Source organism: Kogia breviceps, chromosome 6 (assembly GCF_026419965.1).
Source record: "Kogia breviceps isolate mKogBre1 chromosome 6, mKogBre1 haplotype 1, whole genome shotgun sequence".
Taxonomy (NCBI): Eukaryota; Metazoa; Chordata; class Mammalia; order Artiodactyla; family Physeteridae; genus Kogia; species Kogia breviceps.
In genome coordinates this window covers 598,554-620,148 of record NC_081315.1, presented here as the reverse complement: position 1 = coordinate 620,148, position 21,595 = coordinate 598,554, and the positions used below count along the sequence as shown (strand labels likewise).

General features: G+C 47.7%; 2 protein-coding genes across 3 annotated transcripts in view; one reads left to right on the top strand and one right to left on the bottom strand.

Annotated features, from left to right (window-relative positions):
• The first annotated feature begins 270 nt into the window (after nt 1-270).
• CTSO (cathepsin O) lies at nt 271-21,420 on the top strand. The gene is given in 10 exon segments (XM_059067302.2): nt 271-364; nt 1,127-1,419; nt 8,260-8,368; nt 8,930-9,069; nt 11,877-11,910; nt 11,913-12,040; nt 13,467-13,588; nt 18,908-19,071; nt 19,641-19,733; nt 20,483-21,420. Coding segments are annotated over 10 exon segments (1,209 nt in total). The 3' UTR covers nt 20,515-21,420.
• The window catches only part of TDO2 (tryptophan 2,3-dioxygenase), a 50,550-nt gene continuing 49,267 nt past the window's right edge, over nt 20,313-21,595 (bottom strand). Inside the window, exon 12 of one of the 2 annotated variants that reach the window (XM_059066299.2) lies at nt 20,313-21,592. In XM_059066299.2, coding sequence (XP_058922282.1) covers nt 21,439-21,592 — 154 coding nt within the window. In that variant the 3' untranslated portion in view covers nt 20,313-21,438. The remainder of the gene's footprint in view (nt 21,593-21,595) is intronic. The other variant, XM_067035405.1, reaches the window with a different exon arrangement.

Genomic DNA, 21,595 nt, shown 5'->3' with positions numbered 1-21,595 from the left:
ACCACCTGCCCAGTCATCAGGACCAGCTGGGAGTGAAGACAAGCTCACATTTAAAGGAGAAACTATGCAGCTACACAGGAGTGCCTGTTCCGGGGGCCTCTGTTGCCAGAGCCCGTCCCAGGCTGAGAGCATCAGGAGGGCTTCCCCGAGGAGGAGATGGCAGTGATGTGAGGCGGGACCCGCTTGTGCAAAGGCCCTGGGGCATCAGGGATGGTGTAAGGAACAGAGGCTGGCAAAGCAAAGAGGGAAATGGAAATAAATATGCTAATGATGGCAAAAATCAAACCTCAACCAGGTACCATTGAAACCAAAGCTATCCTTCCGGAACACCCTCGCAGCACCACTGCCCGAGAGACAGACATGGGTACGTGCTGTGCTTTTGACCTGGCGAGCTCCCTCCGAGGAGATGCCCCAGGGAATGAGGACGTGGCCCCAGGATGGTCCGAGCAGGGATGCTGGTAAAACGTTCTCCCGTGTGCCTACTTGGAGTTCTCACTCCGCACGGAAAACCAGAAACCCACAAGTCTCGTAAGAGGTGGGCTCAGCCCTCTTGGTTCTGGGACACAGGTTTCATGAAGTGGCCGCAGGCTGGGTTTGCCGCTTGCAGGGAGGGGAGTTTGGATACCATCTGGAGAGCCCCACTCTTCTGAACTACAAAATGAGCCGAAACTATAAAAGGCACCTGGCTTTTAAAAAGGAATTAAAACCGTCTAAAATAACACACACACACACACACACACACACAAAATTTGACCACAAACTTAAGAGTTAAACGCTACGTTTCTTTCTGTGCAAATGAAGGAACTGGCTTCCAAAGTTTGAAACAGTCATAACGAAATAAACCGAAGCATTGTGTACTATTTTCACAACTGTACGTTTTGATATGTATTTAATAAACATCTGCTGAATGACTGTCTCCGTGCAAATTCGCAGGCATTATTTCGGAATCAGGTTCCCAATGTCGAGCCCATCACAGAAGAAACAGGATGAAGGTGAAGTTAACTCCGCGGCTGCCAGCATCTTTCCATCCGAGACAGAAGGAGGAGGCAGAGGGGCCTGACGCAGCACGTGCGGTCACGCGGCAGCGCGTACTGTCACTCCCGTGCGAAGGCGACGCTTCTGGCAGGCGGGAGACGCCCCCGGAGCACGGGGTCCGCCCAGCACGGCGCGAAGCCGCGGATCGCAGCCGCCGGACGCCCACTTCCGGGCGGCGAGGCGGAAGGGGCGTCACCGTCTCAGCCCCGCGCCCCGCCCGCGGCCCAATCCCCGTACCCGCCGGCGGCGGGAGCCCGCGACCGGAAGAGCGGAGCGCGCGCGAGGGAGCTGCGGCGCCTCTGGCTGCTCTGCTGCTGCTGCGGCTGCTGCCCCGGCGCCGCCCCGGCCCCGCCGAGCGGCCGCGACCCGCCCGCCGCCTTCCGGGTACCGCGCTCCCCCGGGGCCCTTCCCGCCTGCCTGTCCCGGGAGGGGGAGGGGGACCTGAGCGCAGCCCCGCGTCCCCTGGGCTTCCTGTCCCGGGAGGGGGACCTGAGCTCACCGCCGGGGTCCCCTGGGCTTCCTGTCCCGGGAGGGGGAGAGGGACCTGAGCGTACCCCCGGGGTCCCCTGTGCTTCCTGCCCCGGGAGGGGGAGAGGGACCTGAGCTCACCCCCGGGGTCCCCTGGGCCTCCTGTCCCGGGAGGGGGAGGGGGACCTGAGCTCACCCCCGGGTCCCCTGGGCTTCCTGTACCGGGACCGAGGGGCCACCGGAGCGCCACCGGAGCGCAGGTGATCGCCTGCGCGCAGTCCGGTCACGCGCCTGCGTTCCAGAGCTGGCCTGACGCGCGCGAGCCTCTCTCTCTGTCCGTGGTGTCTGGGTGTCGCTCTCCCCCAGGCCGTGCTGACCCACAGAGGGGTCCTCAGGAGAGATGTGCAGCTGCGGGTGACCACTGGCTACGTCCCAGGTGGTCCTGATTGGAAGGCGCACCCCGTTTTCTAGCCCCTGGGCGTCCTCGCCGCCTTCCCAAACTGTGCATTTCAGGGATGGGAACCAGAAGTAGGCGGAGAAACCTGCCCATCTTCCGGAGGGGAAGATGGGCACCTCCTTCTGAAATCGGAATTTTATCCGCCCAGAGTCAGCCTTCAGCAAGCTCAGGGAATCCTGCCGGATTATGCTTTTCCTGAACCCGGGCCCCTTGGACTAGCGCACACCCTGCAAGTTCCCCTGACTTGGTGGAGACTGATTTAGAGAAGGGGAAACATTTCATTTCCTTTTCAGATTATTTTGAAAAGGCTTGGTAATCTCACATGCACCCCAGCATTAAAACTCAGGAACACACCAGTTAGCTCAGTATAAATAAGGTTTTTCCTGAAACCAAGCAAGCTGCAAGAGGTTATGATTTAGACTTGGCCTCACCGTGTTCTATTCAGTATATATCCGATGCTGTGTAATATGTTTTAAATCAAGAGAGGTCATTATCATTTTTTACGTTGTTATCAAAGAAAATTCCTTCTTTCTTAATCAAAAGCAAGTATAAAATCAATAATCATGCTGCTTAGTGAAATTGCATTTGTTATTTTCCTGGTGTTTTCTTGAGCCTTCTCGTGGGATTCTGTAGCCGTGCTCTCGACTTCTCCAGCTCATTTCCCTGGACCTCCAGTGCTTAGGAAGTGCCAGCCTTGCCTGATTCTGTGCGTTCTTGGTTTTTGCCCAAACCAAGATGTGTAATTTTTTTTACATCTTTATTGGAGTATAATTGCTTTGCAATGGTGTGTTAGTTTCTGCTTTACAACAAAGTGAATCAGTTATACATATACATATATCCCCATATCTCTTCACTCTTGTGTCTCCCTCCCACCCTCCCTATCCCACCCCTCTAGGTGGTCACAAAGCACCGAGCTGGTCTCCCTGTGCTATGCGGCTGCTTCCCACTAGCTATCCACCCTACGTTTGGTAGTGTATATATGTCCATGCCACTCTCTCACTTCGTCACAGCTTACCCTTCCCCCTCCGCATATCCTCAAGTCCATGCTCTAGTAGGTCTGTGTTTTATTCCCATCCTACCCCTAGGATCTTCATGACATTTTTTTTCTTAGATTCCATATATATGTGTTAGCATATGGTATTTGTTTTTCCCTTTCTGACTTACTTCACTCTGTATGACAGACTCCAGGTCCATCCACCTCACTATAAATAACTCAATTTCGTTTCTTTTTATGGCTGAGTAATATTCCATTGTATATGTGTGCCACATCTTCTTTATCCATCAAGATATGTATTTTTATTGCCAATTTATTTCTCTAGCTTTCAAAACCAGAAGCACTGGTATAGTCGCTTAAGATCAAAGTTTTTGTACTGTATTCCATTCGTGCCCTGAGCTTGGTGGCATATGGTGGTGAACTAACACCTTAGGGGGAAAATAATCAACCCCACCCATACCGCTCATGTATTCATTGACTGAAGAAGTAAAAGCACTGCCACACTTCTCAAAAATAAAAAAAATTGAGGATTGAAGTCACAAGGAGGCCTGAGTAATGAATATGTATTTTAAACCTATGTTATTTATATATGTATTCACTCATATTGTACAGTTACTCATACTAGAGGCCATACCCAGGAGATGATGTCAAGAAAATACAGCTCCTCTCGGGTTTTGCAAGGGTGCATGCCCAGAGATAGACAGTTGTAAGCAGACAAGGGCGGAGTGCGGAAGATTCTCAGTAAGTTTAAAAACCTTGAGCTGAGAAAGCCTGAAAGATGTTCAAAGCAATTGTTCCCAGTGGGAGTTTAGTTCTTGAGATGGGGGCCCAGAAAGGAGAGCAACGAGGGCTTCTGTCCACACTTGCTGGAAACTGTGTTTGAATCTAGACAGCTGTTTGGACCTGGGGCAGAGCTGGACGTGAGCAGATAGAAAGGGCCTTGCTTGCTGGGTACCCACAAGCATTGGGAAGCACCCCTCTGGCCTGGCAAGATGGATTAAAATGTGTTGTAACTGACACTCAGTATAACTCTGCAAAGCTTTATCTCTTTAAAATTATGTCAAATTAGGAATTGGTTAAAAGTTGAGATTCTCTGTTTACCCATCGGGGTAAATTATGTACAGATTCTAGAAAATTCCCTGGCTCCATAATCAACTTAAAACGAAAAAGAAAGTTTAAAAATTGAAATAGAGTTATAAAGTGCTCTGTGTTGTGCTAGGGAGAATGGAGAGGTTTTAGGGTAAAAAGTGGACAGATACTGAGGACCAGGAGCTGTATGTAGTCTTTGGATCTTGGTATCTTATTTAGAGAGAGCAAAGAGGTGTCCTCTTGTTTGCAAATGCATTGATGACTGACTAGTGGCTGCCCAAACACAGTGGAAAGGTATTCAGGGAACTGCTGACACAGTTAGAGAAAGGAGCTGATTGATTAGTAATGTTTGTCACCGTCATGGGTTCATGGTGAAAGGTTTTGTCATCCCTGCCTTACGGGGTTCCTGAGTTCCCCGGGAATATTCCTTGAGCAGAAGTCAGGTGGCACCTGTGATACTTGTCCACAAACCGACACTTCGTTATTGCTGGGTGAAGACCAGGCTCCTCCTGTGATGATTATGGGATGCCTCACAGGATGAGTGACTGAGGAGGCGGGGGACAGCAGCCGCCCCTCTGCCCTCTCACTCCTTAGAAGCTTCTGGGGCCCGGGAGCCCCTGCCGTTGAGTTCAGCCTGTTCTTTGTGCTACAGCCCAGGCGTGGACTGACGTTTGCTGAGGCTCCCTGTCTGACCACAGAGCAGCTGGTCTTCTGACCCCTGTGGGAGACCACAGACCCAGTAAGGGAACCAATAAAAGTTGTGTGTTCTCACCTCAGAATAGTATTTGTATGCCAATGCACATGTGATTTTGCTTAAAATTTCAGAAGCTCCACCTTAAAAATTCGTGCCTCGATGATTACTTGCTCTGTTTTTAAAAAATAAAATTATGTGTACTTTGAGGCATGTTTGTTTCTGTATAAATAGAAGGTCATTTTACAATGAATGATCCTAATGAATGAACCACACGTTTGCCGTAAACAGGCCCCTGAAGATCTGGATTATTTCCTCCAAATAAACTTTAGCCAGAATGCTTTAAACTGCAGTTTCTATCAGAAACATTAAGAGGTGAAATTGATGTAAGACACGTTGGTTCAGGTGGCAATTTCTAATGGCTCTAGCTTCATGCATGCACCGCCAAAATGAAAATATATCAGAGACTTGAAGTCTTAGGTCAGAATTGCTTCAGCCATTCGTTCATCTGTCCATCCGTTTATCCAGTACTTTACCATCTGCTGCGTATAACAAGATAGTCTAGGTTTTCTGACTAATTCAGTAGGGAATAAGACACAAAAGGATTCTGTTCGAAGTTGGCCTCCGATTGAAATAGGCATTTCATAGATTCTTTCCATCGGGTTGAAGAAGTTTCTTTTCATTCACTGCTGAGAGTTTTTATCATGAAAGGATTATGAATTGTTAAGTGCTTTTTCTGCGTCTATTGAAAATACCATATAGTTTTCCTTCCTCTTTCATTCCATTAATATGGTGTATTATGTTGACTGATTTTCAGATGTTAAACCAACATAGTCTTTTTTAATGGCCCTCACTTGGTCATGATGTATTGTCTTTCTTATAAATTGTTGAATTTGATTTGCTAATATTTTCTTAAGGATTTTACATCTGTAGTCATGAGGGCTATTGGTGTGTTATTTCTCTTTCTTTGAGATGATTTTGTCTGGTTTGGGGATCAAGGTTATACTGGCCTTATAAAATCAGTTGCAAAGAGTTCCCTTCACCTTTGTTTTCTCAAAGAATGTGCGTACAATTGGTATTGGTATTGGTATTTCTTTTTTAATTGTATAGAATTCACCAATGAAGCCATCTCGGCCTGGAGTTTTCTTTGTGGAGTAATTTTCAGTTAGGAATTTAATGCCTTTACTTGATAAAAAGCTGTTCAAGTTTTCTGTTTCTCTTGTATCCAGATTTGGTAATGTGTGTCTTCCAAAGAATTTGTCCATTGCACATAGGTTGTCAAACTTATTGGCCTCAAGTGGCCAGAATATGATTCTTCTCGTGCCTGAAGCGTCTGTAGTGGCCCTTGTTCTGTTCCTGATATTGGTGATTTGTGTGGCTTCTCTTTCTTTCTTTTCTCTATCCCAGGAGTCAGGACTGAGAGAGGAAGTCGGGGAGGGTCAGGGAGAGTGTCTGCAGCATCTCTGCGCTGCGAGAAGGGGTGAGGGCGGGGTACCCTAGACGCCCCGCAGGCCAGGGGAGGGTAGGAGGCCGTGGGGACACGCAAATCCCAAGCCAGCCTTCCGTGGAGGCCCTTCCCCAACAGGCCGGCCGAGTGCTTAGTCATGGCCTGGGTGCGGGCTGCAGCGGGCTTTCCTGTACATCCATAAAGGTCCTACCTCCTCGGGCCTTCCCTCGTCCCTCCAGCTCGCAGCAGTGGCCGGGAGATGCGTACAGGCCGTGAAGCCACTGACCTCCTCAGCAGTTTGCGGTCGCCGGCTTAGATCTGTCATACAGCCTCTGCTCACACTTGCTTTGCTTTTCAGTTCTGTTTATAGATGTTTACATCTCCTTTCCAAATTATAGTCAAAGCCTTGCTTCATCAAGATTATCTTTAAATGTCTAAAACTCAATACTTGTTGAATTGATTAGCAATCCTTCCAGGTGTGCTCAATAAGGAAAAAATAAGATTATGATAAGTCCCAGGAATAATTTGCTTGAAAACGAACAGCTTCTGCCATTTGCAGCAATGTGGATGGGCCTAGAGATGATCACGCAGGGTGAAATCAGTCAGAGAGAGAAAGACAGACTGTGATATCGCCTGTGTGTGGAATCTAAAGCAATGATGCAAGTGAACTTACAAAACAGAAAGAGACCCGCAGGCAGAGAAGACAAACTCATGGTTACCAAAGGGGAAAGCGGGGGAGGGGATACATTAGGGGTTTGGGATAAACATATACACACTACTGTGTTTCAAGTAGAGAACCAGCAAGGACCTACTGTACAGCACGGGGAACTCCACTCAATATCTTTTAATAACCTATAATGGAAGAGAATCCGAAAAAGGACATACATACGTGAAAAAAAGCAGCTTAGCGCTATCAAGGGCAAGACATATATAAAATGTATGCGGATATTCAACGACAAATAATATTAATTAAGCCTCTGTTGTGTGTGCTCCGTGAGGGGAACACGGTAGCGAATAAGACAGACCAGCCTGGCCCTCATTTTGCTTAGAGGTTTATGGGACAGACACGCAATGAACACGTTAAGTGCAACAAGCAAGTACAGAACAGCTGGAGCTGGAAACTTAGCCAAATGGTGAAGTTTTATTTATCCCACACAGTTGGTTAGAAGTAGGGAATTGAGGCATGTTCATGCAAAAGACAAGCCTAAGATTATTATCACAAAACTGAAAGCTGAGGAATCTGTAAACAGTGGTCTGATTTTCCCTTTGGAAGGACAAACCAGGCATCTTCCTGGGACATTGCCAGGATTGCATCTCTTTCCCAAAGCCTTTTTCCCCTAAATGAAACAGAGACCTCTATAAAGCTCAAGGAGAAGCAGATTTACTGATTCATTAGTTACTTACTCCTCCTTTCATGCTTCATTAGTTGTGCTGGGAAATACGAAGATAAAGAAGACAGTCGTCCCAGATTCATAGTTGTTGGATCACATGAGTACTCTTTGGCGACAATTCCCACTAGTGTCTAGTTATTTGCAATTTATTTTATTTTTTCCACTATGTTAAATAAACATATTTAGTGCTTTCAGCATGCTTAGTAAAGAGGAATTATAAATGGTTACCCATATATAATTCCTGGGACATTCCTTTCCCAGCTTCAAAAATTACTCCTGAAATCAGATAATATTTTTAATACAAAACATTTATAAAACTACTCTGGGGCTTCCCTGGTGGCGCAGTGGTTGAGAGTCCGCCTGGCAATGCAGGGGACACGGGCTTGTGCCCCGGTCCGGGAGGATCCCACATGCCGTGGAGCGGCTGGGCCCGTGACCCGTGGCCACTGGGCCTGCGTGTCCGGACCCCGCAACGGGAGAGGCCACAGCAGTGAGAGGCCCGCGTATGGGGAGGGGGACGGACTAATCTGATTATCTTAGATGACCTTCCATTGTGATCTGCAGGAAATAAATTAAGCTTTAGCTTTTGCATCTGAAAGCTATCTGCAAGTAAGTTATATGCAGATTGCTCTGGAAAGTTAACATGGGTGATATAAATGAGTGTGGTTTTTTTTTTTTTCCTTTTAGGAAAGTCTAAATAGACTTTGATACTTGAATCCTTTATCTCCTGGTGAAAACTCCACTGCCGTCTATGGAATAAATCAGTTTTCTTATTTGTTCCCTGAAGAGTTTAAAGGTATGGTGCGATGGGGCTATTAGTTGATTCGTTTCCTGACTTTAACTTGTTTCCTTAACTTTTGAGAATTGTTCAATTGTGAAGCTAGTAAATTGAGTAATACTTAATATTTATTAAATGCTTAATAAGTCATGTTCCTGGTGCTGACAGTTAGAAAAATAAATCCACGGTCACTCTCTTCTAATTATTGCTTAAGAACTAAATACCGTTAAATATAGACATTTCCACGTGGCTCTGAGGGCTAATACCTCATTTCCTCCAGTTTTCTGTGCTGTTTCTATTCAAGATACCCATGGTTCCATGGGTTGTGATAAAACAAATGATGTCAATTATACTCATTTTTTTTTTGACCTGCTTCTATCAAACATGTTATTTTATATGACAGCCCCGGCCCTGTTGGAGGGATTCTCCTCTTTGTAGCTTTCGGCTAATCCATTTCATGTATGGAAAAGCACAAAAGGCAGACTATCAGAAACTCCACTGTTTCTGTTGAAACGTCCCTCCAAAAGGAATCCCTGTAATGTAATGTTGGTTGCCTTTTCTTTTCATGTGTACCCTCAGCTATTTAGTTAAGAAGCAGACCTTCCAGTTTTCCCCGGTTTCTGGCAGACGCGCACACATCCATCTCCAACGTGTCTTTGCCGTTGAGATTCGACTGGAGGGACAAGCACGTCGTCACCCCAGTGAGGAACCAGCAGGCAGTACGTTTGTTTTCTTTTCCTTTTTAATCAGCCTCTGCGTCACTCTTGAGGTCAAGTCGATCAAACTTGTAAAGGAGCCATCACTGCGCTAGGTGAAAGCACACCCCAATCATCAAAGACTGGCGAGGCCAGGAGAACCCCTGGTGGGGGAGAGGGATGTCGGGCCGGGCTCTCACCCTGGAGGTGAGCTCTGTGGCCGCCCCCGCCTGGCTGCCTAGCCCCCTCGTCGGGGTCCCCAGGCCTCTGACGAACGGTGGGCGGAAGGCTGGAGGAGGTGAACTTGACCACTGACGCTCGAGCCGTTCAAAAGGGAAACAACATCAGGCACTGGCCCCCCGTGCGCCCTGGCCTCTTGGGTTCATCCCCTGAACTTCCTCGAAACCCTACCTCCATCCCCACCCCTGCAGGATCACACACTTTGTACCTGTGATCCTTAAAAATGCAGTCAGTGCTGCTGGAATGTGACATGGATGTTCCTAGAAATCACCAACCCTGCAAAATCAGGCGGTGGAAATGAGGGAGTATAGAAGAAATGAGGTTAGGACTCAGCGCTAAAAACTTCGTGACACACACGAAAAAGACAGGGGAGTAGTAAAAGTGGCAGTGCGGTTTTACATGTGTTAAATGATAAGTGTGTAAGTCCTGCAGTAAACGCAACCATTTACCACCCTGCAATATCACTTATGTGTGGAATCTAAAATACGACACAAATGAGCTTATCTATGAAACAGAAACAGACTCACAGACACAGAGAACAGACTTGTGGTTGCCCAGGGGGAGGGCGTGGGGGAGGGAAGGACTGGGAGTTTGGGGTCAGCAGACGCAGACTAGTACATATAGAGAACGGATAGACAACGAGGTCCTACCGTACAGCACAGGGAACTATATTCAATGTCCTGTGATAAACCATCACGGAAATGAAAATGAAAAAGAATGTACATATGTATAACTGAGTCAGTTTGCTGCACAGCAGAAATCAACACATCATTGTAAATCAACTGTACTCAATAAAAACAAACTTAAAAAATGCAGCCATTTACGTTGCCGAGGTCCTGAGCGTGCCTGTAAGATCGCCTGGGATCGGGGGGAAAGCGGGACCCCAGATGTGGGCAGGCGCGCTCGTTCCCGAGGCGAGCTATGTCTCTGGCAGGCGTTGGAGGGCAGGTGCGCTCGCCCTGCGCCCCCGCTGGGCGCGGGGGTGCCCGCCGGCCTGGGAGACTTGGTCCCTGACCCCCGGGATGCGGTCCGGGCTGTAGAAACCTCAACGGGTCGCGCGGTCTCCTCTCGAAAGACCGGCGCTTTGGACCCAACAGTTCCCCGGTCACCATCTAGTTCGGGTGGTCCTTCTTGCTTTCTCACATTCTGTATTTACTGTTGTGGGTTAAATTTTACCACCAAATCATTTGCTTTATTTTTGGATTCGTAGTGAAGGGCGATGTAGTCTGAAACCCAGTCCATCCAGGGTGTGCTTTTGTTGTATTAAAGGGGAACTTTTAATTAGGGATCTTCTTACTGAAGGAAAGACGTTTTGGAGCAGGGACTGTCCCCCGTGGGGCAGTGGTAGGTGGGTAGCCCAAGGTGACCTGCATTTACAGTTCCCAAGGGGTGGGCACCCTGCTGGAATGTCCCTTAGTGAATGCCGTACCCTGCCCCAGGCACTGAAGCTAGAGGTGTGAATAAGACCACTTTGAGGCCCTTAGATCGCCCAGAGCTTCCCGCCACCAAGGCCACCAGCTGTGCCTCCTTTCTTTGCCTGCGGTACCTGGTCCGGGGACAGTTCGCCCAGTTTCAAATCCCACTCTCTGCCTTTCCTGCAGTTCTTCCCTGTATGAAGTTCTTGATCCTTTCCCTCCTCCTCCTCCCTTTCTTCTAGGACCAGCCCGTTAATTCTTTTGCTCTAGTTTGTCCGGTGAGAGGAAGTTAAGAGACGCAGACTCGGGAAGATTGTCAGCCGGTATCGCAGTGAGGAACGAGCGGTGTGGGTCTCGGTCATTGGGACATTTCCTCTGTGTTCACGGCTGTGATGGGCGGAAGGTCATTCGCCCAGCTCCTGAGTCTGTGTGTGAAAGGGACCAGCGCAGGCATGTGCAGGCCGGGGGAGGTGGGTGGCCGAGCAGAGGGCTGGAAGAACCCGCTGGGCGTTGGCACACACCTGAGAGACGAGCCACCTGTTCGGTGAGCTGCCTCGTTTCTTAATTTTTTTTTAAATGTATTTTACTGAAGTGTAGTTGATTTACAATGTTGTGTTAATTTCTGCTGTACAGCCAAGTAACTTACTTATACATATATATGTATGTGCTTTTTCACATGCTTTCCCATGACGGTGTATCACGGGATGTTGAATATAGTTAGGGAGGACCTCGTCGGTTATCCGTCCTATACAGACTAGTCCGCATCTGCGAATCCCAAACTCCCGGTCCTTCCCTCCCCCATCCCCTCCCCCATCCCCTCCCCCTTGGCAGCCACGAGTCTGCCCTCTCTGTCTGTACAGACTTGTTATGTAAGAAGACCATCAGCTCAAGTGTTTTCCCAGTCTCTAAAATTCACTTTTCTTTTGCATCGCCTAACCTGCAATAGTGATGCTACCAATTTACCTTTACTGAATAACTAGATTTTGATGCTTCCAGGAGAATTGGGGGTTTCGTTTCTTGTTTTCCGTTAGAAAGTCGGCGGGACCGGCGTTCGTATTCTGTGGCCTCCAGACTGTGTGCTCTCTTGATTTGATCATCTGAGATAGCAGAGACGCCGGCAGACTTGCTTTGCACGTTATTTGACGGTAAGTCCCGTCCTGTTTCTGTTCCCGGCAGTGCGGCGGATGCCGAGCCTTCACCGTGGTAGGAGCAGGTCCGCGTGCGCCATACAAGGGCAGCCTTCGGAGGCGCTGAGCGTCCAGCAGGTCACAGACGGTTCATACAACAACCACGGCTGCCACGGAGGGTCCCCGCTCAACGCTTTGGACTGGCTCGATAAGGTGACTAGGTCCACAGCCTTTTAAGCTGCTTGTTTGATGTGCGTTCAGAATTCAGACAATCTACTCTCATTCACTAAATAATGTTTTCAAGGTCGGACATGTAGCTAACCAGAGCTTGAATTAATCAGAAGACTTCCCAGTGTGACCATGTCCGGAAATAGAGTCTTTAGGAGGCTCTGGAGGTTAAATGAGGTCATAAGGTTGGACCCTAACCCCATCGGACTGTGACCTTATCGGAAGAGGAGGAAGAGAACGAGAGTTCTGTCTGCCCTGTGAGGATACGGTGAGAAGGTGGCCGTCTGCACCGCAAGGAGAGAGTTCTCGCCAGACGCTGACCCTGCCGGCACCTTGACCTTGGACTTCCAGTGTCCAGAACCGTGTGAAAATGAATTTCCGTTTTCTAAGCCAAACAAAGAAAAAAAAAAGAATTATTTCTGGGCCAGTCAGCCATCAATAGAGGAACCAAAGTGAAAAATCTTACCTGCAATCGGTGTTCAGAAAAATATTCATTTCCTCACGTTACTTAACAGATGCTTTTCTTGTTCCCGCAGTTGCGTGTCGCATGACTCACAAAGCTGGGACCGTGTTCACTTCGGTAGACTCTCTGAGTGCTCAGGTTTACGGGGGACTCGCGGTCGGCTGGCTGCGTGCCCTCCGTAGGCGCGGGGCTGCGCCCGTGTCGCACGGCAGTAGCTGGCCCGGGGCTGCGCCCCGCCGCTCTCCCTCCGGAGGCTCCCCCGGCTCGGACACACCCTCTGACGCCGTCCGAGGTCCGGCAGCGGTGGCGTGAAGCCAGCGGTGAGGTGAAAGGTGGTCGCCGCAGCGCCCCCCAGGCTCCAGGGCCCCCTCTTACTCACGTGCTGTGTCTTGAGTCACCGCAAGCCGGACACCGAGGCTCTGCACCCGTTGCGGGCGGCAGCGGGTAGAGCGCGTGCCCGCGCCCGCAGAAGCCCTGCTCTCCGAAGGGGAGGGCTCGCTCCCGACGACTGCACGGTGCGTGGCATTTGCCAGGTGAACGGCAGCGAGAGAAGTGGACGGAAGGGCGCTTGTGAGCACAGGCCGGGACGCTGCCCTGCCTGAGCCTCAGGCTTGGCCCCCCGGAGCCCGAGCTGCGGAAGGGGAGTGGCTTACGCGCCTGCACCCTCGGGAGAGGGAGGGCCAGACTTCATCGTCAGATCACCGGACATCCCAGGAAACCGAAAACAGCAAATACAGGAGCCAAAGACAGAGAAAGACATTGAGTTTAATCACCTAGGATGTCCTGACAAACACCTAAAGCGTTCATTTAAGATTTTCATAACAAAGAATACCCACGCGGTGAAGGTGTGGCCGAGGCTAGTCTTATTTTGACACGTGGTAGTAAGTTCTGTTTGATTTCTAACACAACCGCGCGACAGAAATAATTGGGGTGCGCATTTTCTTTTAGATGCAAGTGAAGCTGGCGGGAGATTGAGAATACCCGTTCAAAGCCCAGAACGGCCTGTGCCGTTACTTTCCTGACTCACACTCTGGATCTTCAGTCAAAGGTTATTCTGCCTTTGACTTCCGGTAAGTGTCTCCTTCTGTTGTGGTTCCCTCTATATCTCTTAATTTATCATCTGTTGATTATGTGGAATTAATAAGTTGATTGACAGCGTCACTGCCTACTCTTAATTGTTTTAAAATAGACTTTTTACTGAAAATTGGTAATCAACGTGGAGGTCTACGTACGTCGTTTCTTAAATATGGTCTACTTTCTCCCACGTCATTACAAACAACACACTTAAATTAACACATTTAAATCCAGTTTAAAGTATAATTGACACTCACCACCTCTTACCGAGTTTAAGAGTCACACTTACCTTTAGCGTATTTCAGTCTTACTCATGAATCAATAAAAGATTGCTCGGTGTAGCCTCCAGCTAATGTCAAGCGGTCTACTTACCAAGAAGCATTTCTGAACGCGCTCTGTGTTCCTTGCAGTTCTCAAGTGATCAGCTATAAAAAAAACCATGAAGTGGAGTTTTCACATGAGAGGCAAGTAGGCAGAGCAGGTGAAGAGCAGGTGATGTAGCACATCCTGTAGGCACGATGGGGAAGCCGGGGAAGAGGACTGGTGTCGGCTCTGGGAGGGTACGGTGACTGTGGACGGATTCAGGAGAAAATAATCATTTAAAAATTCTTTAAAAACACATGAACTCAGAGCCGGCTAGAGAACCATTATGACCATTTGATTTAGTGCAAACTAGATGCTCAGGGATGAGAAGGAGAGCCGTGCAGCGCCTGGCTTCATTTTTAAAAAATATGAAGGGAGCTTCTCACAGCGTTTCGAAACAGAAAACAGAAAGGTTAAAATCAATTCAGCTAAGGTGACAGATTGCCCTACTACTTAGTACATATAAAAGGATCTCTGGGTCCAGATGGAGTCTCCCCATGGGATCTGAAAGAATCACGGGCGAATCTGGAGCCTTGAGCAAAATGGAACCCGACTACGCCAGCATCCTTGCGTCCGAGGACGCCGACCGTCCCCGGGTCCCTCTGGTCTGCGGGCGGGGCTCTCACCAGGCGGCCTCGGGCCCTGAGGGAAGGATGCACGGAGTCTAGAGAGCACATAGGTCCCACCTCCCTTGAGGGGCACAAAGTGCATCTCTTGTCAGCTCCTGGAGAGTCTATGGGAAGCATCTGCACACAAAGGAACTGCATTTTCCAAGTGTCATTAGAAAGGACTCGGGGCATCCCTTGTCATGAGTAGCAGATTGAAAAAGTTAGGAGGAAACAAAAGAATAATAGGCATGAGTCTGTGTCAGAGAGGGAGAGGGAGAGAGTGTAAAGGTGACTGGGGCCTGAAGCCGGATTCCTCCAGCCCTTGGATTAGAAGCAGGGGACCTTGCAAAATCCCTCACGTTACAGCGAACAGTTAACTCTGAGAACACAGCGCCAAGCTCACAGCGTTAGACCCTGCAAGAAGAACTTCCTTTGATTTATTCATTTATTCAAATATTTACTGAACCCTGTTTTAGGTTCTGGCAGTGAACGAAACAGAGAAAAATCCTGTCCTCAGGACATATTTTAGTGATAGAGACAAGAAATAAATGAAAGAAATAAAAGTATGCCTGGTCTGTTAGATGCAATAGCTTTAAAGAGAACAAAGCATTGGTGAGGTGAAGAGGAAACATGGCAGGGGTGTACAGTCTCAGGACGGGAGCCCAGGGACGGGGTCCCTGAGGAGGTGACATTTGAGTGAAGACATAACCCTGCAGATACCTGGGGAAACCGTGCTCCCAGCAGAAGGCAGTGTGCATGCAAAGGCCCTGAGGCAGAAATGGGTCTGGCATAGTTAAAGAGCAGTAAGAAAGCCAGTCTGACTGTCACGGAGAGAAGAAGAAGGCTGGCAAGTGATGAGGTGACAGAGGTCGTCAGTGACACCCTGAGCAGTGTTATAAGAATGGCCTGAGACCTGGTGGAGACTAAAGCCCCACAGGGTATATGGAGGGATGTGTCTGAGGTTATACAGGAGAGCATCACAGGGGACTCCGGGATTTTAGCCCTGAAAGACTGAAAGGATGGAGTTGCCATATGAATGGAGCTGGGAAAGTCTGCGACAGAACAGAGAACGTCGGATCTGTAGGAAGTGACCCCAGGAAGCGCCGGGAGGGGACTGGGGCGTGAGACAGAGCGGGGAGAGCCGTGTGTCCTCGGGACGCAAGTTAGCCGTGGGGGCCCCTCGGCCCTCAGTCCCACCGGGGGCCTCTGGGGCGCGGGGCAGGGTGCGTGTGTCAGGGGCCACGTCCCGCCGCAGTTGGTGCACCTCACCTCCCAGGGTGCGGTAGCTGAGGGCCGGCGGAGGTAGCAGTGGGCCATGGGCTCGCTTTCCAGGCTCCTGAGGGGAGGAGGGCCTCAGGCAGAAGCTTCACGGTCTCCTAGTGGGACCCCGGCTGCCTGGCCACACCGCAGGGTAAGGGCCGGAGGGCGTGGGACGGTCCCCAGGCGTCTTCTGTGACCCGGCGATGGGCGAAGCCCCCGCACTGGGATGCTACCGCGTCCCCGGGAGGACCTGAGCCGCAGGGCCCAGTTAGGGCTCGTGTCAGGCCAGCTGTGAAGCTCACGCTTTTTCCCCGACCCCTGTTTTTTACGGTCCTGCTCTCTTAGTGTTTGAGTGGTCTCAGCCCAGGGCACAGCTACCAGCCAAAAACGTCATAAAAGCTTGTGGTGACTCTAAAAAGATCTAAAAGAAAAAACCACACTGAGTCATAAAAGCAAAATGATCGTTCGCGCTCAGGCTGCATTCTGCATTTTTGCTCATCAGACCTCAGGAGAAACATTTCAGGAGTCAAACTATTTAAATAAACAAAAGGGACAAATATCATATGATGTCACTTATATGTGGGTTCTAATAAATGATACAAAGGAACTTATTTACAGGACAGAAACATAGAAAACAAACTTCTGGTTACCAGGGGACGCAGGTGGCAGGGGGATAAATTCGGAGTTTGGGATTAACATGCACACACGACTGTCTGTAAAATGGATAATCCACGAGGACCTACTGTGTAGCACAGGGCACTCTGCTCAATATTCTGTAATAACCTAAAAGGGAAAAGCATCTGAAAAGAATGGATACCTGTACATGTGTGACTGAGTCACTTTGCTGTGCACCTGAAACTAACACAGCATTGTAAATCCACTCTACTCCCATATAACATAAAACATTTTTTAAGAAAATAAAATATTTATGGGTGAAACAAACAAACCAAAAGGGAGAGAACCCACTACATATAACAAGAGACTGAAAAACTGGGAGGCAGTATACCACACTGAATTCTAGGGAGGCTGAGGTGTAAACCTACGCGCTTACCCAGGGTCTGTAATGGGTAAGACCCGCCTTAATCACCAAATCTGGATGACAGTAAAGATTAGGAGAATTCTTTAAAGACTGCAAGATTTGTGTCTTACTGATTTGTAAAATTATTAGCAAGCTCACGGAACAAGGTTTGATCATGTGATAGTAGTTCCGTACTGGGCTAACAATGGAAATACAGGTACTGGTCGGAGCATGTTTTAACTTGTTTCCAGCCCACACCGCTCTGAAAGACAAGCGACCGCAGCTCTGGGGCCAAATGGAGCCTTTCCCTGCTGGTCTAGACCGGGGCGTGCACTCCTGTTGCCTGTTTTCCAGCAGCTGTGCCGTCTCCCTCGTGTAAGGTGTCGTTGCTGTCCTGTATTTACCGTATAGCTTCGGTCACCTTTAAAAGGCGGAGGGACCTCCCTGGCGGTCCAGCGGTTAGGACTCCGCTTCCACTGCAGGGGGCGCGGGTTCGATCCCTGGTCCAGGGAGATCCCATGGGCTGCAGGGTGCAGCCAAAAAACTAAACAAATAAAATGGAAAAAATAAAAGGTGGAGGCAGTCGTGTTCTAGTTAATACAGAGATTATCATATTAGTCGTGGTCAGATTACAAAACATTCCCCAAAATTGAATAAAATAAAATACACAGTATACACGAAAACCTGTGCTGAACAAAACTAATTTATTAGACAAGTGAGGGAGAGAGACAATGTTTATTGTAAACCTCGAGTATAATTTATGCGTTAGGCAGGCCACAAAGTCTGTACCTGTAATTGTATCCTTAGGTTGATTCTGAAAGTGGGTGTGGTGACGTGGCATACAGCTGGAGTTTGAACTCGGCTCGGTGGAACCTCGAAGCCCATACCCTACCACCGTGCTTTCCCAGATTTCATAATTTTGCTTGTCTTAGGTCATCTTAATGAACACTGACTGTTATTACAGTAGCAAAAATTAGAAATGCCTGCCTATAGATCTCCAAAACAGACCTTCACCTTAACAGGTAACATGAGTGAACGTTTAGAAGGCATGCGTCCTTTCTGTTGCAGTAAATCCCACTGTTACGCACTCTTGTTTCCCCCTCATCTGTGGACAGAGTATCCCCTTGATCGCAGCTGGCCTCCAGCTGGCGTGATGAGCGCTTCCTTGCTCTTTCAGGGCACTAACCCACCAGGCTTCGCTGCAGCAATAAACCACCCAAAGCTATCTTAATGGCCTGAAATATCAGTAACCTTGTTTCAGTGTCCTGCACCCACAAAGCTGACCTTGAAAAATGCAAATTAATGGTCTAATCACGTACTTTTAAGACCCATGAAGGCTGGATGCTGTGTAACGTGAGACTTTATCAATACGAGGCCGCGTAGGAAGGCAGTAACTGCATCTCCGCTGCCTTCCCAGGCCAGTCCTAGTTCTCCTGGCATCTTAGCATCTATCCTGCCCTAGAACTACATTCACCACTTTGGCATAACCCTTCTCTGTAGTTTCTTTATTTGATGATCACTGACCTAAGTTGGCTGGTCTCTTGATTCTTACCTGGTGTGGCAGAGACGACGAGTTATCGCCACACATGCAGGCTTTCCACGTTCCTCATTAAGAGAATCCCTGTATTTTAGCGGGGTACTTTGACAGCCAGCTACAAAACTTCATTTCCCATCTTCCTTGAAGCTAGACTTGGCCATAGGACTGAGTTCTAGCCTCTGAGACCCATGCAGATATGTGCAGAATACGTGATCCCTTCTGGGATCTCAACAGGAATGTAGCACTTGCCCTTTCTACCTCCTGCTGTCTGAAATATGTGTTAAATGGCTGGGGCTCCAGCAGCCTTCTCGGACCATAAACTGACCTCAGGAGAGTTCCTGGTATCCCGGTGTCCCACAGCCCTCCTGGACCGCCAGTCTTCCAGACTTCTTTCAGCCTCCATCGATTAGGGCTTGATAATTGCAACCAAACCTACTCCTACCCATATACAGACTAAATAGATCACTTTTATAAAATATTTTTACCTGAAAAACTAAACTTCTCAACCAAACGTTTCCTCTTTCGGTAGTGACCAAGAAGACGCAATGGCAAAAGCACTGTTTACCTTGGGCCCTCTGATAGTGGTAGTAGATGCCGTGAGCTGGCAAGATTATCTGGGAGGCATCATAGAGCATCATTGCTCCGGTGGAGAAGCAAATCACGCCGTTCTGGTAACCGGCTTTGATAAAACAGGTGAGTGCTGGTGAGATGTGACCAGTTGCTTTGCAGCTTGAACTCCAGCTTGACAAGTGATTGCCATCCTTTAAAATGCTGAAATTTGGTCCTGTTATGTCTAAGTCCTCTTGAGCTTGACAACTTTTCACTAAACTTCCATGTGTACACGCCCTGCGGGTCCCACTGTCAACCTGGTAGATGCCTTGTTGAAATGACACTAAATTCCTGGTCTAAATACTGGGCATTCTCCATCTGGAATGTTTAGGGTAACTGCTGGGAAAGAGAAGTGTTTATTATTTCATCATCCTTATCTAACAATCCTTCTTTTTCCTTTTTCTAATTCCCTGGAAAAGTATGTGTGTTGTCATTTTCTGCAGTAACCGCATTAAGTGAAATGAATTCAAACACATTTTCCGTCCATCGGCTGTGACACTAGAAGTGCTCGAGTTTACTTGGCTGGTCTGTTAGCAGCTCATTACATTTTTTATCTTTTTCTTAGAGCCACTGTACTTTTCGGGAACTGAACTTTAAATAAACATTCTTTCACCACAAATATGTTCTCCAGGGTTTGTTTTATGTTTTTTTAGGAAGTACCCCGTACTGGATCTTGAGGAACTCCTGGGGAACTTCCTGGGGCATAGACGGCTGTGTCCATGTAAAAATGGGAGGAAACATTTGTGGTGAGTCGTGACTTGATATTCAGAGCTCCAGGTTAAATGTCAAGGAAGAGACTGTGAATAGATTAAAATTATAGCCCATCCAGTCCACAGTGTGCGTGCAGGATACTCAGATCACTTTTACAGTAAGAATTGTCATCCTTTAACTAATTGATAAATATACAACAGTGTTCTTTTAAAAAGACACTATTGTACACATTCATGTTTTTAAAAGGAAGAGGGACTCTAGTAAAAAACCAGTGTAATGAGCAAAACAGTGTAAGGCACGGCGATAATTTACCAAAGTTACCTACTTCCAAAACCAGGAAAAACTCCACTTAGGAGGCTCAGCTTTTTCAAACATGTCTCCAATTCCAAAGTTACTTTTTATAATTGTATTACTTTCCATTATTTTATGTATTATAATACCTTCTCTAGGATCATCAAGAATCACTTTTTCTTTGTATCAAAATGGGTGAAAATCTGAATATTAGGGTTGTTTCTGATGTAGCACATGCCCCTTGTCCCCTACCAAATTCTAGCAAAAACTTCTCCTCACTGGAATTGGGAGGCTTAAAAGAATGCCACAGATACTGTTTTGTTCAATACCATTTTTTATTAATTAACAACAAACCAAATTAAAATAGCGATTTAAGTATGTTAAACGTATTCTAAAATCCATATTCAAATTCTGTTGTAAAGCTTTCGATCTAGAAAGTCAGCACATTTTCTGAGTCAAGTTGGACCCTAAGTTTGTACTCCCCTCATAACAGGAATTTCACTAGGTATTGACAGACTGCGCTAGAAAAAGAAGAATGGAACTCCCGTGTGATCTAAACTCTTGGTCTAACCCATTTTATGCCAAATGAACCGGGGCATTGCTTCATCTGTGCACCTCTCCTTCCCCCTGGAAAGAACGCTCCCCGCTCCCTCAGTTCTGCGGTGTGCTAGGGTGGGCTCTGGCTGCCAGACACGTGCCTTTGGGCTGGGGGGAGTCCAGAGGTTCAGGAAGAGGGACACAGCCTGAGGATGGAGCCGGTGCCCACAGGGCAGAGCGAGGCCAGCGCCTACAGAGAAGGAGAGGTGAGACAGCGGTCCTCCAAGGTTTGGGGAATGGCGTTCTCCAGGAGCCGGATCCATCCCTGTGCCTCCAGGCGCCCCAAGCCTCTCTCACTTCTGGGAGCTCCAGGAGAAACTGCCCTATAAACCCCCTGCAGGTAAGTTTCCCATTCTGTCTTTGGTCATCAAGAGTCCTAACAAATACAAACAATGTTTCCAAAACAGCATATGCCAAAAGACTAAATTTTATTTACTATTTATAAAACTTTTGGACTGAACAGATCTTTGTACAGAATGACATTTTATTGCATAAGATATTTGAAATAGCTGAAGTTTACAAGCTTATAAGGTATGAAACTGAGAAAATTATTACATTAAATGGTTACATTAAGGTAAACACAAGGACATTGTCTCTAATAGGAAAACACACTAGGTACAATGTTACAATGTAACTGAATTTCTTATCTTACGGTTGAGTCTGATGTCATCACAAACATGAGGTAATAAAATTATTTTTAGGATTGAATCAGTGCTACAGTGCTATATATGCAATATATATGTATAAACATATATTACATTAGGACTCTGCATAGTCATGAAAATTCATAGACAATAAAAAAGGACCACAGACTGAGAAATCAATGTTCTTCATAAATCTTTGCAGCTGATTTTAATCTGATTCATCACTGCTGAAGTAAGAGCTGTCACAATATTCAGCTGTGTAAAGGAACTTATGGATAATTGGGTTCATCTTCGGTATCCAGTGTCGGGGAACCAGATATGTTGAGAGATTAAATAAATCTACAAACACCTTGTACCTGTCACTG